The following is a 16,229-nucleotide window of genomic DNA, read 5'->3' as shown; positions in this document are numbered from 1 at the left end:
AGGAAGTTAATTAGGGAATCTTTCTTAATTCGTTGAATATGCGTTTTGATTTTTCGTGCAGGTACTGCTCGTCTCTCTGAATAACCTAACTCAAGGACTAAAATGATGTCATCTGCAATAGGATATATCTTTTTTAAATCCGTGTACCGTCCATCATTACGGTGTCTTTATCACCCTCCATGTATGTGTCCACTTTATATATTCGCTTTTAATATGTGACTACACTCCATATCAGCCTCCCTGTTTTTTCTTTACTGTTGTGCATATGTTTGGTAGAGAATAAAAAAAAAAGAGAATGGGACGACGACGAAGTGTCTACTGTGTGGAACGCTGCTTTTTTTGTCGCTGCGAATTTGAAGCTACTTTGTGGGAGACGCCGCTCCCTTAACTACGGCGATGGATGTGGAGTCACCTGGAAGGGTTCCTGGTCCCTCCACGTCAACAGCGGCCGCTCCGAGAAAGCGGTCTAGTTGCCCGAGTGACACCGACAGCGAGGACACTGTGGTCTACTCAGCGACCAGTCATGAAACCTCGGAAGACAGGGACTTCGTGACCGTAGCGAAGCACAAAGCAAAGAGGAGACTCGTCAGGACATCTCTTTCCACAAGTAAGGCAACTGTGATCCCGACGCGAAAGCCATCAGCCCTCACAATTTTATTTGTGCCTGTGGCTGCTAGCGACAATATAAACCGGATCAACCCCCAAGCCACATCTGTGTCGCTCGAGGCACTTGTTCCGGGTCAGATCAAAAATGTAAGGATCAACGCCCGTAAGAAGATCCTCGCTATAGATGTCACACACCGCAGCGCGCTAGATATTCTGAGCAACGTTAAGGTGCTGGATAGCATCAACGTACGCTGTTATAAACAAGGCGATCGTGACTCTACGGCCGGCGTTGTGTATGACGTAGATAATTCCATAAGCGATGCTGACCTGCATATACTCATCAAGCCGGCGACAGAGGGAATTGCCATATTGCAATCCCGTCGCCTGGGAAACTCGCAGTGTATGAAGTTAACTTTCAAAGGAGACAGCCTACGGTCACACGTCAAGGTCGGTGACTTCCGACACATAGAACGGCCTTTTGTGCCAAAGCCGCTTCAGTGCAGGAAGTGTCAAAGGATAGGGCACGTTAGTGCGGTTTGCACAAATGCTGCCGTGTGCTCACGATGCTCTGGGTCGCACACCTCCGACGCCTGTCGTGCAGAAAACCAAAAGTGCGCCAATTGTCAAGGCTCTCACGATGCATCTTCAAGGAATTGCCCACATGTGAAAAAATGAGGCGGAAGACTTGAGGCAAATGGTCAGGGATGGTTCTTCGCACAGGGAGGGTGCCGCTGAGGTGCGACGTCGATGTTCACGTCGCCGGAGATCTAGGAAACCGACTGCTATTGCTAAGGATGCACCGCGTCCACTGACAGTCCACAAACTTCCCCATACAACTAGCAGTAGTAGCAATGAGGATCCTAAGCCGAAAGTCTCTAATATCATTGCCTCATGCGAGGAGTGGCCGCCGTTGCCACGGCTAGATACACCAGCGGAGCGACAAGATGTAGCACGATCGCCGAATCATGCTTCACCTTCTGGCAGCAACCAAGACGACGACAAACAAGTTGTCACCGCGATAAGGGCCCTTATGAACACGCTACGAGTACTACTGACCGCCATACACACTCCGGCGGCTCGAGGCGCACTTCAAATACTGGATGGCCTGAATCCGGTACTGTCCGGTCTTGAGAAGCACCATGGCTGCTCCTCTACACCCGTTCCTTAAAGAGGCCAAGGAAGCGTCTATCTTCCAATGGAATGTCAGATGCATTAAATTCCACATTTCGGACTTTCGTCCGTTTGTTTTTAAGAACAAATTTCCAATAATCGTCATTTCTGAACCAAACATTGAGAGCGCCATCCGCCTATATATCAGGACATGAAGCTTTCATGTCTGCCACCTGCAGCGGCCGCAGCAAAGTCATCGTTTATATCAGATGCAATTTCACGTATGTTTTACACCCAGTGGCACCTGATGACGACAATCGGTACGTATGTTTTACTATAAAATGCAAGAACGTCGCACTCACGGTCGCAGGCGCCTACATTTCACCTTCGAGTCGATTTGACAACGCAAGACTAAGTGCAATTTTAACAGCGACACCTGGACCATGGATTATTACCGGAGACTTCAATGCGCATCATCCGCTATGGGGAAACTTAACGATGGATTGTCGAGGAAGACGTGTACTATCCTTCGCGTTGGACCATGAGCTCTACTGCATAAATAATGGCAGTCCCACTTTTCTGCGGGGATTGACATACAGCAGTTGCCTGGACTTAACTTTTGTTTCAAGATGCATCAGTGCCAGTGTGAAATGGTTTACGGACAACGAAACGCATGGTAGTGATCACGTTCTAACATATGTTAAAATCGACGGCATACGCAAGTCACACTCTACCACAGTTCTTCACCACATCGACTGGCCTAAATACACGTTGCTCATGGAGAAGATTTGCCAAGAGATCCAGGACTGGCAACATCGCAACATTTGGCAACATCGCAACCTGGCAACATGGAGAAGCCAATTAACGCCGCTGCTCAACAAGCCACAAGAGCTTTCAGGCCTATTCCTAAGTTTTCTGAATTCGAAGCAGAATTGGAGCGGCTTCGAGCAATCCGCCGTCGCGCGGAACGAAGGTACAGGCGCACCAAGTCCATCTACGACCTAAGGGAGGCGAGACGCACACAGAAGATCCAGCGTCGGATCGACTCCCTGCAGTCTCTAAGATGGAAAACCTGTGATGCCCATGATCCGCATAAACCCCTGTCACATATATGGAGAACGGTGCGTGGTCTTCGAACATCGCCGCAACAACGCCGCCACTTCAAATGCATAGCTCTCTACCAAGGTCGCAGAGAGATCGACGTAGCGGAGGACCTCTGCTTCAAGGTTACTGGTCTACCGCCATCGTCCGCTACACGTGATCCTCGTGATGCTCCAATCTCGCGGGATTCTCGTATGGACAATCTGTTTTCCATCGAGGAGTTGCAGGTGGCGTTGGCAGTGTGCATACGTTCCTCATCGCCTGGGCCTGACGGGGTGACATACGCAGCTCTTGGGAACCTCGGTCAAACAGCACGGCATGCTCTTCTAGACGTGTACAATAATTCATGGCGTGAAGGAGCGGTTCCTGCTGCATGGAAGACCAGCCGCCTTGTGCCTCTACTTAAACCAGGTTAATCACCCCTAGACATAGCGCCTTATCGTCCCATTGCTCTGGCCAGTTGTTTAGGAAAGGTGATGGGGAGGACGGTGCTGACGCTTCTAGAGTGGTATCTAGAACACTACAAGTTATACCCTGACCCTATGGCAGGCTTTCGACGCGGACGCTCTTCTGTAGACAACGCCATAGATCTTGTCTCGTCTGTTCAGCACAAGAAAAGCCTAAAGAGGCTGTCAGCGGCGATGTTCCTGGAAGTTAAAGGCGCTTATGACAATGTAACCCATCGAGTCATCCTGGACGCCTTGGGCGATGAGCCACACTGGCCCTACCTGCCCTAACTTCCAACCCTGCAGTGGCAAATAATGTTCTCTCTCTCTCTCTCTCTCTCTCTCTGTATTGGGAAGTAAAGCTCACGCCACCGGCACCACTCCGTATCTCTCTGTCCCTGCCACAATAGCTTCGTTTACATTAAGCCACTAAAGTCGGGTCGAATTCGCTTGTCAGGTGGGGAACCGGTCGTCGGGTTCATCTAAACACTGGCGGGTTGGGTCGATCGGGCGTCGAGTCGAGACGAGTTCGGTCGATCCGTCTTCGATGGGTGGGTTGACTCACCCAACCAGCTTGGCAAGACGCGTGTAAACGCGATGCGGTCGAAGTGGCTGAGCTTGTTTTCTGACTCGACCCGCTAGCGTAGAGTTCATGTAAACGAAACTGTTAAGTAGTTGGGCGTGAGACGCGCTAACTACAGAGCTATCGTGCGACATTCACTTTTGGTATTTCCGCGGGATCTTGTGCTCCACAGAGATGCCGAGAGTTGCAGTGCCTTTTCGTGTGTTTAGAAGGGCACAGTAATCAGTACTGTAGTCGACGAAGACGATTTGAGTACGTCGCGAGGAACTATTCTTTTTCCGGAAGATAGCATTATTTTGTTTTTAACAAGCAAATGGTATTTTTCCGCTCTGAGAGCTTGCTTCTGTCGCTATGGCTGAGTTCAGAGTCTCAGGGACCGCTGATGTTCTTGCTGCTGACTTTATTCTCTTTGGACCAGCGTGCGGCCGAAGCGGCTGCGAGAAATCCTTGGCATAACGCGGAGCTACAGGATAACAGCAGAAATGAAGACAAATATAAATGGCAAAGAAATGTAACAAATAAACGGATGACCCGTACGATCGTCGCTGGACGAAGGCGCATTCGGAACCATGGGGAGAGCAGGAGAAACCGGCTCGGCAGGCCGACAAAATAAGTCGGCAAGAGCCAATCGAAACGAATCCAACAAACAATCGGGAGGTCTCGCGTCTGTGCGAAGCTGGAAATGATGGATGACCGGCCCGTTCGATCTGGCGCGCGCCGTTCGGACCCATAACACCCCACATTGGGACCAGCCGCGGATTCTTCGCGAGCACTGCGGCCTGACCGAAGTACACGCACGCAGGCAAAGAAAAGAGATAGAGATAGAGAAAGAATCTCAAAAGAAAGAGTGAGGCACGAGCCCACGATGACCAGGATGACCGTTTCGATAATACCATGCAGCAATATGAAGGCTACAGTCTCGCGTCTTTCAGTCGCAACCTCGAGCGATCATATATATGTATCTGTACGCGGTGTGCACAAACATCCGTCTGCCAGGACGTCGCCTGCGATAGGGTGCGGCGAGCAGACGACGATACAAAACGCACGGCGCAACGTTTAAGAGCTCCTAATTGCGTGCAGTTTGAGCAGTCGAAACTGTGAAGTCAAAAAATAAACGTTGTCGGAAAGTGGAGCTACATTCTCTCCCGCGCGTCGGTACATAGCCTCCGCTGCACTGCACAACTCTAGTGACACGCCGGGCTCAAAGGAGGCAACGCGAGCGAGCCCGTGGCCGGCTATAAGCCTTCTAGTTTGTCCGGGATTTTGCTGTCGTTGTTTCGCCGATACCCCTTGGGTTCTCGATCCTTTACTCCCTATCCGTCCTCACGCATGCTGTGCCGGCCGCCTGTCGACGTTCTACCCCGAGTCTCTCTAGTATGGTGCAGCGTGACGAAACCTATAGGTTCGTCGTAAGTTTTAATCAGGCGTTCGAATTAGCGGAGCTGTGAGCATGCAAGAAGAATTCGCAATCGATCTTGCGGCCTGTCGAATTGTCCGTCATGAAAGACGTGCGCATGACCACCAGCCAATTGAATTGCTTTTATACGTGTCCCACGACCTGGAAAAAAAAAAGAAGAAAACTAAATCGTTTAGCAGATTGCCTGACCTCTCCGAACAATCGTTGCTTGAAGCACTTTTTCGTCGCTTTGTTTTGAACTTTATTTACACAATCGCAAGACGTTGGCGCACAACTGCTACTGCTGCTTGTCACATGAAAGAAACGCTCGAAAATAATTCAAGTACGCAAACAATTATGCCGCGATTAGAGAAGAGCTCGCACATAATTGCAGAGCTTCAAGTTCATTTTGGCTGGCAGCTTCCATCTGCAACGCCTTTCATGTTGCCTCAAAAAACACCCAGAATTAAAGGTGTGACATAGACAAACATTCATCCGCGTTCACCTATTCCGAGTTCATTAATGAAGCAGTATAGGAAGAAACATTTACAAACAATCCTTGCCATCTCGCGAAGCTGTGCCAGAATTTCGGTTGAGTTCATGGCGAGCCTAGCACTGACGCTTCTGATATCAGTCTTTCTTCTTTCTTTTTTCGTTAATTCGATGTGTTTTATGTCACAAATTTCGATGCCTTCTTGATGCGTAACTTTCAGTAAAGCTCATGTTTTAACTCAGTAAACTCAGTGTAACTCAGTAAAGCCCATCAGTAAAGCTCTGGAGCTGCTGTAGCAATGGGGTGCTAAGTTAAGGAACGCTTCGAACTCCTCGAATTTAGTTATAATACTGCGTTTAGGAAACACGACGGGCAGGAAAGAAGGAAGCAATACAGCGCGCAGGCGTCGTACAATTGTGCCTTTCCTTGTTTTATGTGCGCGCCGCGTTCCCCAATGCTGCTCGCAATTGAAATGACCTTGTCCGGTGGCAATTACAGTTCATGTCTTATTGTATCTTCAATTTGAAGCAGTGATATGTGCCGATTGTTCTCTCCTGTCACATTTTGTCTTTCAGGCATATGTATATAGTGTATGCGACATTTTGTATATATATATAGGCGTGTATTCCTTTCTCAATTGTCACATTTCGTGTACTGAGTATTCGTGTCACTTTGTCATGTTATGATGTGTTTGTTTTACTTTTGTTTGTTTAATCAGGGACGCTGTAGCAACGGGCGCAGAATTAAATACGTTTACCCAGGGTTCTTCAACGTGCATCTAAATCTAACTACGACCCGCCGTGGTTGCTCAGTCGCTATGGTGTTGGGCTGCTGAGCACGAGGTCGCGGGATCGAATCCCGGCCACGGCGGCCGCATTTCGATGGGGGCGAAATGCGAAAACACCCGTGTGCTTAGATTTAGGTGCACGTTAAAGAACCCCAGGTGGTCAAAATTTCCGGAGTCCTCCACTACGGCGTGCCTCATAATCAGAAAGTGGTTTTGGCACGTAAAACCCCAAATATTATTATTATTAAATCTAACTACATAATAGTTTGTTGCGTTCAGCCCCCACCGAAGTGCGACGGCCGCCGAGGCTGGGACTCGAACCGGCGACCTCGCGTGCTCAGTAACGGAACGTTATATATATATATATATAGCCAGTGAGCTGCAGCATGCATATATACTGCACGGTTCTGCCAATAAGGCGCTAGCCTAAGTGCACTGCCGGTGGTGGAGCCGATGCCGCACCGTAGTCGTCGTCGGTGTGGTCGCGCTGTCGACCGAATATGGTTATTAACGACGCCGACCGAGGGGCGGAAGGACGCCGTGAAAAATGGCGCCTTATCCTCTCCCTTTTCTTTCTCCTCCTCCTTCGCCTACAGCCCGTGGTCAGCGTCCACTGTAGCCCGCCCACTCTTGGCATTATTCCGCGCGTGCTCAGTCGAAGACACGGATGACGCGCGTGCGGAGATGTATTGGGCGCCGGAAGGGACGCCCTCTCGCGGACACCGTTGCCCGTGCCACCACCCTCTGTTGAACGAAGTTTGGCTACAACGAAAAGCAAGAAACTGGGCCTCACAATGTCGCATGCATGTATATATATATATATATATATATATATATATATATATATATATATATATACGACTACGACTTTACAGCTGATGCGTGCATGTGTGTGTCTGCTTGGAAAGTGGGCTTTCCACCGAGGCTCTGCTGCTAAAATGAGCGAATAATCCGCCTATACTGCAGGACCAGAGTAAAAAAATCAAGTCGCGCCTCGCGATGGGCACATCGCAGTTGTGCTTACGCTTGGCAGGCGAAATGCGCGGGGAATAACCAAAACACACGACTTAAAAGAAAAATAAACAAGCTTTTGAGATTTTACGTTCCAAAACCGCGAAGTGATTATGAGGCACGCCTAGATTCCAGATTAATTTTGATCACCGGGAGTTCTTTACCGTGCGCCTGTCTAAGCACGCGAGCCTTAATTGTTCTTTCTTTATTTTTTGCCACGCAGAAGTTAAACTTGTAAAAAAAATGTGACCGAAAATCACACTCTCAAGTTATTACGCGCCGCAGAATTCACGACCATAGGCACCGTGATTGCTATGCGCGACAAAATGTCACGCTTAATCAAGCATGCAAAAACTTGCACCAAATCATGCTTCCTCGAACAACGTTACGGGATTAAGATTGTGTACCGATCGCAGCCTACATATTAGCCTAACCATAACTGCACAACCGTAACCATAGCGTGCATATAGGAATAATATATATATATGCATATATAGCACCCTCCCCTCCACCCTTGTACTTTTACATATGTATGCAAGACACGACTCCTTTCTTCCGACATGGGACAAAGAGAAACATTCAGCGAAGCAAAGAGCAAGAACGACAGCGAAACCCAAAACCAGCGTTGATAGATAGTTTATTCGAACGGTTCACAAACTCTCACGATCATAAAACTACTGGTCACGACACTGCCGAATAGAACACAGCTTCAGTTCAGCCATCCTTACGACCGAAGCTGCGCCTTCTTTCGATGACATTTATCTACACGCAGGCCACGCTTGCGTTTCTGAATGCTTGGCGCAATGGGTTCCAAAACGCGCACGCAGAGGCCACATCGCTAAGTTATTCTGGCTGCGCTTTGATGAACAGACTCCTGTTGTCACCGGCAACCTTGTGTATCACTAAAGCTAACGGTTAACTGCTTGACAGAAAATTTTGGAGGACGCTTAAGCTTCGCCTTTAAAAGCGGAACGCGATAGCATTCAAAAATGCCCTGACTGCTTCTCACGCTTCCCGGCAACTTCAGCATAGGTAACCGTAATTCTTAACGGGAAACGCTCGCGGTGAACACTATGCAGGAAGGCAGACTTTCCGGCAGACACCCGGCCTCTCGCATGGGCCGCGATGCGGCGGAGGCGAGCGCCATCTGGAAGGGTTTCGAGGAAGCGGGCGAGCCGTTTCGTGGACTCCGAGATATTTACGCGCGGGCGTGCGCAAATGGCGGACGCCGTGGGCGGTCCGTGAATGGCAGAAACGCTGGAAAAGGGGTTTATCTAGTTTTCGTCCAACAGCATTATGTTTCCTCGTATAGTAAAAAAAAAAAAACTGTACAACGCTATCGTGACTGTAGGTTGTGTGCAAGTCGCACTTTACAACTTCTTTAAGTGTTTTAGCTTGAGCAATTAAGTTAGTTCAGTAACTTCGATGCAACACATGGAAGCCCTGCGTATAGGCGGTTCGAAAATCTGTTTGCTGGAACGACGTCCGACGCTGGACGCAGACGACGGATTTTCTGCAATTCGGGGCCCTCGACGATGTCGCGTTAAAATTGCTCGGCTTTTCTAGCAAGCTCTTCGTTGAACTATACAAGCGTGCGATTTCAACTCGCGGTGTGTTCTTCTAGCACGCCCTTTTTTTTTTTGCACGAGGAGTTTACAGATCAAATAAATTTAGTTATAACGCGAGTGTCGCGGATCGCGCCACGTGCTTCATTATAGTTCCCGTGAATCTCTATTCCCATGAATCTCTATAGCCTTTTGCCATAAACATGACGCGGTAGTCTATCCTGTAAGAATCTGCGCGACAAATGGGGAAATCAATGCATCCCGCACGGGTCCAGGCCATTGGCAATCTCAGGCGGCTGGAAGGCCGGTGAACCCTGGCTTGTATGACAAGTGTCGTCCACAGCAAAGCGATCCAGTGCCTCAGCGACGCCCAGGTCGGAGATCTTGAGCGTCTCGCAGTTTGTGAGCAATAGGTTGCCTGGCTTGATGTCCTTGTGGACAATGCCCTGACTGTGCAGGTACTCCAGGCCGTCCAGCAGCTGGCAGAAGTAGCCGTGCGCCTGCCACAGGGGCAGCCGGTGTTCCTTGGCGCTGTCGAGCAGTTCCTGGAGGACAGCAACGCAGTACTCAATAACCATGTACATCTTCTGCTTCTGCTCGCTGTGCAGCACCTCCACCAGGCGGATGACATTGCGGTGGCTCAGCTGACGGAGGAGCTGGATCTCCCTTTGCACGTTCTGCTCGCCATTGGGGATCTTGCGCAGTTTGCGCCGCTTGAGCAATACGGGCCGAAACCCGATCGATCTTGGTCTAATAAAAGCACCCGTCGCCCAAAGGGCTTCAGGCTCATCATCACTTCATCAAGCTGTTTCGCGGCAATCACAAACGTCTCATGGACGACTATATATAGCGCCGAGTCCATTCGTAGTTGCGCGCGCGTCTCGGGATTTGTCCCAAGGCGCGCGTTTGGGCGCTATCAGCGCGAAGATCACGGCAAGAGGAACGTTAAAATGGACACTCATGGCGAATTTGCGCCGTCACCGTGAGGTTCCGCATAAACTCCAAACCTGATCACATTTGGTGTGCAGGACCGAGCCACGAAAGCGTGCGTTTCTTCCAACGCAGGCGATGCTCCACAAACAACACTAATTTATTGCGTTCGCATGACGAATTTATTGCTTTCCGCGAGATCAATTTATATAAATAATAAATATCGAGGAAACAAAGAAAGCAAGGAACACGAGGTGAATCACGGAGAAGTAATGCGTCTAGCGCACCGAAGATATGAAGCAAGCGCTGTGAGCAAGTGGCGCTAAAGCTCTCTTCGATGTACATGTGAACCGCAATTCGCGAACGACCAAACCGTTGATTCGATGCGTTTTTTTTTCTTCTTGCACCTCAGTCTGGCGGCGCGTGAAGCGCCGCAAGCGACCGAATGCGGAAATCGTCGAGTGGCGTCTACAGTCTATATCGCGCGTCGACGTCAGCGTCGACGTCAGCGACGACGTGGCTTTTGCGTGTGGACCACGATGACGCTGTGCCTCAGACCGACTCCTTCGGGCGTCGCGCTCGACGCTTCCCGGAGCAGAGACCGGCAGGCGTCGAGGAACGCGCTGCGCTTCTCTTCGGGCACCCGGGCGTCCAGTCCGAAGAACGGCACGTAGCAATCTGCACGAAAATAAGCGCACGCATGACTTTCTCGCAAAGGCCCTACTGTATGTATCCGCTGATGTGTGCTACATACGTTCTCCACTAATTTGTGCTCTTCACATCCTATCTCTCTTATTCCCCAAACCCCTTCCCCAGCGTCGAGTAGCAGGCTAGAGGCACTTCACTCAGGCCGACCTTTCAACCTTTCTGGCATTAAATATTTCTCTGTGCTCGTAATTGCACCACTGGACCTGGACGTTGGGCGACGCTGTTGCGCTCACCGTGAGTAATTTCGTAGTGCCCAAACACAGTTACACATCGAGAAAACTCGTTCATCTTATGTCTGGCCACGAGGAGCACATCTTTCCTATGTTTACTTACTTATTTATTTTTAATCTCAGAGGGACGTCGACCTGCGTGCACTTCAGTCAGCGCCGTGTCATTGAGTAGACCCATATAGGAAAGTAGCGAGAGCCTGCGCATGCGCGCAGAGCGTTCTGGTGTTCGAGCATCGTTCGATAGGCTATTCGAGGGGACCAGGCGTGAGCCCCTGATCCTTGGGGGTCCATCTATCTACCCTTAACCACCGCTCATTTGGACTATTGTGCGCGCGCAAGGCCACGTGTGCGCGTTATTGTGCGTCCTGGTATAGCCGATAAGCAGCACGGCTCGTGTCGATCTTACCGGAAAAGCCTGGCGCACGATTCTCGGACGAGAGCATAAGCACTGCGCGCACGCGCGCCCGCCGTCGCGACTTTCGTAGCTGCCATACGTGCGACACGGCGCTGACTGCTGTCGTGTCGGTCGACGCTCGCGAGGGATTGCTATCATTTCTTGGACAGCAATATGCACCTCTATAAACACAAAAATTAAATGTTAGGCGAACTCTAAACTAATAATTATAACTGCTCAACTGTCCACAACTTAGCACTTCTTCCGGCCTTTCCAAGCATGCTACAATACGTTGCGCCCAAATGAGAATTTCGAGGTATCAAAACAAAGTATACCGTTATACGATACGTTGGGAACTACAGTTATTTTTGGTTGTTGTTTTACAATCTGAAGTATTGCTAGTATTGTGCTGAAAAACCATGAAACGGTATAGAATGAGAAGGCTAAATGAGTTAATGTTGGGAATACAACGCATCTGTAGCGAAAAATTAGCTGTAAAATGACAAACATGTGAATGGGCAAGGCCGTTCGGAGGCAGAGGGGCCCATGACGCGCCGTTCTGCACGACTCCTAAATTCTGCCATGCCGAATTCTGTTACGGGGTTAACTACAGGCATGCTCTTGTGCAAGTTGAGCATAGCGTTCCCACGTGACCAAGATAAAGATGCTCTGGAACCGTCTGGCATAAGACTAATACAAGCACTTTCGTGGCAACAGCAGCGTGGAAGCTGACAGCTAAAGCTCTAAATTAAAGAAAAAAAAACATCGGTTATGTTTATCCTCAAACTAGACTGATGTTATCTATTGCTGCCAGGAACAAAACACAGCACCAAATGTGAATCGATGCGGATGGTCTTGATGCCGCCATGACACGCAAAGCCATCTGAAAGCGAGCGCGCGTACCTAACCCGTACAGTTCGCGTTCCGCGTATACTTAGTGCATTGTGCCCACTGTTGTACAGCCGTTAGCTGGAAGGGTTTCGACGGCGGCAAGACAGGTTCGTAAGACATGACCCGATGGTGGAAGTGGCACTGCTTCGGTGACAAGCACAGGTCACGTAAAACACGACAACGAAAAGAAAAAAGTTGTGCTATATAGCGTACGAAAGGTCTCTGCGAATACTACACTTTCGTCCGGTGGCAGCTTTGTGGGCCGCGCTTACCAAGCCAGCTGTCCAAGTCGGGCATCGTCCAGAAGGCATGGTGCATACGGCAAGACACAAGTTCCATTCCGGCGGCGGCGATCCCCTGCTGCTCTTCGCTCGCTATCCTCTCCTCCGGTATGGGCGTGCTGTAGCAGAATCGCTCGGAGAACAACTGCTTCGGATTCTGCGACGAAAAAAAAAAGCTCGAACAAAGAAACACCGTGTTAAAGAAAGAAGCGACGACCCTTTTCATGATAGTAAAGGTAGCTTTCCCGAGAAGCAGTTTGTCAAGCGAGTTAATGGAGGCGTGGATATTTTTGCTGACAGCGTGTACGAGCGCCAATTTGCTCGTGAGATCTGTTTTAAAAAAAATTGCAGCAGAACCAAAGCGTTTGAATCTGTCTACAGCGAAGCTTTGTGCAAGTGCATGAGGAGTCGGAACACGAGTTTGCGTTTACCGAATGTCCGCACAAAGTGACGCAGAAGGCTTTTCTTTAGGTATTGTAGAAAGGATAATGCGATGCCATGGATGCGCGCAGGCGAGCTTTCTGTTTCTTTTTTTCTTTCCCCCCTTCCGGCCAGCGCTGCCGCGGCTACGTAGGGTGCCTCGATGCCAGCGCCGCCGTTCAGGGTGGCGCCATCTATTGACCGCCCCCGCACCGCCGCTTTCTCGCTGCGACGCCATCTTGAATCACAGCGAGCGGTCGCGATTGCTTGGTGCCAGTGCTTAGTTCGAGGCACAGTGCGCGCGGATGCTTCGCTGACGCTTCTACTTGCTGGACAGTGTTCAGCCGCATGACTGACAAGCTGGTCAAGTGCATCGAGTCGACATGACTGGCTGTCGTGTTCCCCAAGTGCGCCGGATCAACGCGTGAAGGGCTTCGTTGTTTTCGCTTCCCCCGGGACCCAGAGCGAAGGAAGAGATGGGAAGCCCAAGTAAAGCGGTATCACTGGAAGGCAACGGATAGCTCTTACATTTGAGAGGTGTCAAGAAAGTTTAGTCTACCGCACCGTGTTTGTAATTTAAATAAGGTATTCTCTGATTCTCGCTCACGAACTAAGCACTGCACCGATGCTGTCTGAGTAGCGTATGCTTTGCGAGCGCACGTCGCATAGGCTTTTTTCGTTTTGATCGGCGCAGTCTATGCGAGTAGTACCCTGATTTGAAGGACTGACGAAGATGCTCAGCCGCGAAATACTCTTACATTAGCTACGAATCGTCTCGTAGACCACCTTTTTTACTTTTTCACGAGAAGCACACATAGTGTGTGCATCTTGTGTTTTTTTTTCTTTTGGTACTGGTTATTTGGGACTAAAGAACGCAGTGCCTCGTCTTGGAAGAGCGGCTGTTGTGTACGTGGCAAGCAAAGCATTGCGATTTTCTCCGATTTCTCAGCAGATGTCTTGCGGATCTCAGGTGTTACATTATACTTTGCTGGGAAAACACTAGGGAATACGGGAGATGAAAATTCAAGACGGTGAGCAAAAGGAGAACAAGGTTAAAGCATAGCAGGAGCCAACGTTTCGACAAGTGGACTTGTCTTCACCTTGTTCTCGTTTTGTTTTTGGTCAGCGTAGCCTTGCTACGCTGACCAAAAACCTAAAGTGTTTGAACGAGGATCAGAAGGCTGCCTTGGAAAGAAAAAGCCTAAAAGGCAGTGCTTGCAGTGCATTAAAATTAATTAAAAATTATGTGGTTTTTACGTGCCAAAACCACTTTCTGATTATGAGGCACGCCGTAGTGGAAGACTCCGGAAATTTTGACCACCTGGGGTTCTTTAACGTGCACTTAAATCCAAGTGCACGGGTGTTTTTGATTTTCGCCTCCATAGAAATGCGGCCGCCGTGGCCGGGATTCGATCCCGTGACCTCGGGCTCAGCAGCCCAACACCATAGCCACTGAGCAGCCACGGCGGGTGCACGGAGTGCAAAAAAACTATAAAGAAAGCATTGCAGCTCAAGTTTAACTGTGGCTCTGCTGCTTGGATACGACTTGCTTTGAGAACACGGCAACCCTCTTCCGTCACGCAGAAGGCTTTGCAGACGATTACAGCAGCTGTCATTTAAGGCCGGCGTTTTGACTGAGATCATAAGCATGATGAATGTAAAAGCGGCCGAGATGTCTGACATCGAAAAAGATTGCGTTTTATTTCTGGACGAAATGGAGATTCGTAAGGGTGTCGAGCTAGGACGAAGTGGTGACGGGTTTCCTGGCAAGACGACACTCGCTGAAACTGACCAAGCAGCAAACCACGTTGATTGGTGGCCTAAACAAGCGCTGGAAGCAGGTAATCGCTGGTCACTTCACGGGCGCTTTTGTGAATGGGGAGAAGTTTAGAGACTTTTGTTTTCCATGTGCAGATATTTCATTGCGCGTGCTTGGCATGTCATGCAACATGGGGAGTTCCAACCGTGCAACGTGGCGAAGCTTAAACCTGTCAAGTTCCCGCTATTCTGTCACTAGGTGCACCGTAGTGACTGTAGTGGCTGAGTGTGAGCTCGTGTGATTCAATATGGCGGCGCCGGCGGGGTTGTCTCCACCCTGAACGGCGCCTGGAATCGAGGCACCTTACGTCTACGCGGAGGCGTGCGCCATCTAGTGGTGGTACGAACAACTAAGCAATTCGTGCAAACAAAAAAAAAAGAAGTACTCACGGGCACGAAGGTCTTCCACTCTTCGGTGTTCCAAAGCCGGTACCACACGTCCGTGATCGCGCAACCCACGAACGACACCGTGAGGCACTCGCCGCCGTCCTTCAAGCACAAGAACACGTTGCGGTATGCCTGCTCCAGGTCTCGCACGTAGTGGAAGGTCATGAACGAGTACACGCGGTCGAACGGTCCGTACTTGTCCACGATGCGCTCGGCATTGTGGCCGCATTCGATGTCCAGGACGTCGTAGGCGACCTCCCGGTGGTCTCGGAAGTGTTTGCAGGCGTAGGCCACCATGGACGCCGACTTGTCAGTGGCCACCAGGCGGCGGCAAGGACGCAGCCGAGGCACGAGGGCTTCCGCCGTGAAGTTGCCGGGTCCGCATCCGACGTCCAGGTACTGGAAGTCTTCGGTGGCCGGCCGCCTGAACCGGACGCTGTCCAGGGCGCCGAGGTTGTCCCGGTAGTTGTGCTTCCTGAGCCACAGGAACGTCTCCGGGTCGCGTTCGCTGCCAGAGCCGCTGCTACTGGTCCCGGTCGACAGCGCGACGGCCACGACTCGCGTAGACGAGAGCCTCCAGAGTCGAGCCGTTACCATTAGGCCGTTCATAGCGTATTCGAGAAGCGGTCGCAAAAAGAAGCGAAATCCGGAGGAACGCCGAGTGCGAGGTTGTTTGGCAATACGTTTGGCGACTCGCCTATCTATGGCAAGAAACAGCACCTTGTTTATGCTCGCTTTAGATGACGTCACTCGCCTGCACCGTCTGGTGGCGTTTGCGCTGCTATGGCCGCTTATACATCTTTGCGTCGATTTCAAGCCTCTTTTATTGTTCGTCGACGCTGATTCAGCGGGCGGCGATAGCAGCGCTGTCTGCTGCGGTGGTCATGTGTGGTTTATCTACTTCCTTCGCCGCCAGATTCCCATTTCGTCGGCTCAGCTGCTCACCCATGTTTGTTTGTGTGCCCACGTGCCTGTCCCCAATTCGTGAGCGTTTCTTTCTTTTTGCGAACTCCGGCAGGTCATCGAATTCTCTTATCAAGCAATGAGAGAAATAAGTTGACAGTCCCTCCGA

The 16,229-nt window shown here is 50.3% G+C and overlaps 2 protein-coding genes across 2 annotated transcripts; both read right to left on the bottom strand.

Moving 5' to 3' along the window:
- Nucleotides 1-9,349: 9,349 nt before the first annotated feature.
- Nucleotides 9,350-9,888, bottom strand: LOC142586307 (serine/threonine-protein kinase STK11-like). Its single transcript, XM_075697551.1, has 2 exons — nt 9,862-9,888; nt 9,350-9,811 (listed from the first exon to the last, which is right to left on the bottom strand). The coding sequence occupies exons 1-2, from the start codon at nt 9,886-9,888 to the stop codon at nt 9,350-9,352; spliced, it is 489 nt and encodes a 162-aa protein (XP_075553666.1).
- Nucleotides 9,889-10,199: 311 nt separating this feature from the next.
- Nucleotides 10,200-15,902, bottom strand: LOC142584378 (juvenile hormone acid O-methyltransferase-like). Its single transcript, XM_075694528.1, has 3 exons — nt 15,161-15,902; nt 12,524-12,689; nt 10,200-10,706 (listed from the first exon to the last, which is right to left on the bottom strand). The coding sequence occupies exons 1-3, from the start codon at nt 15,764-15,766 to the stop codon at nt 10,534-10,536; spliced, it is 945 nt and encodes a 314-aa protein (XP_075550643.1). The 5' UTR covers nt 15,767-15,902; the 3' UTR covers nt 10,200-10,533.
- Between the last annotated feature and the right edge of the window lie 327 nt (nt 15,903-16,229).

Source organism: Dermacentor variabilis, chromosome 6 (genome assembly GCF_050947875.1).
Source record: "Dermacentor variabilis isolate Ectoservices chromosome 6, ASM5094787v1, whole genome shotgun sequence".
Lineage (NCBI taxonomy): Eukaryota > Metazoa > Arthropoda > Arachnida > Ixodida > Ixodidae > Dermacentor > Dermacentor variabilis.
This window is presented reverse-complemented; position numbering and strand designations above follow the sequence as displayed.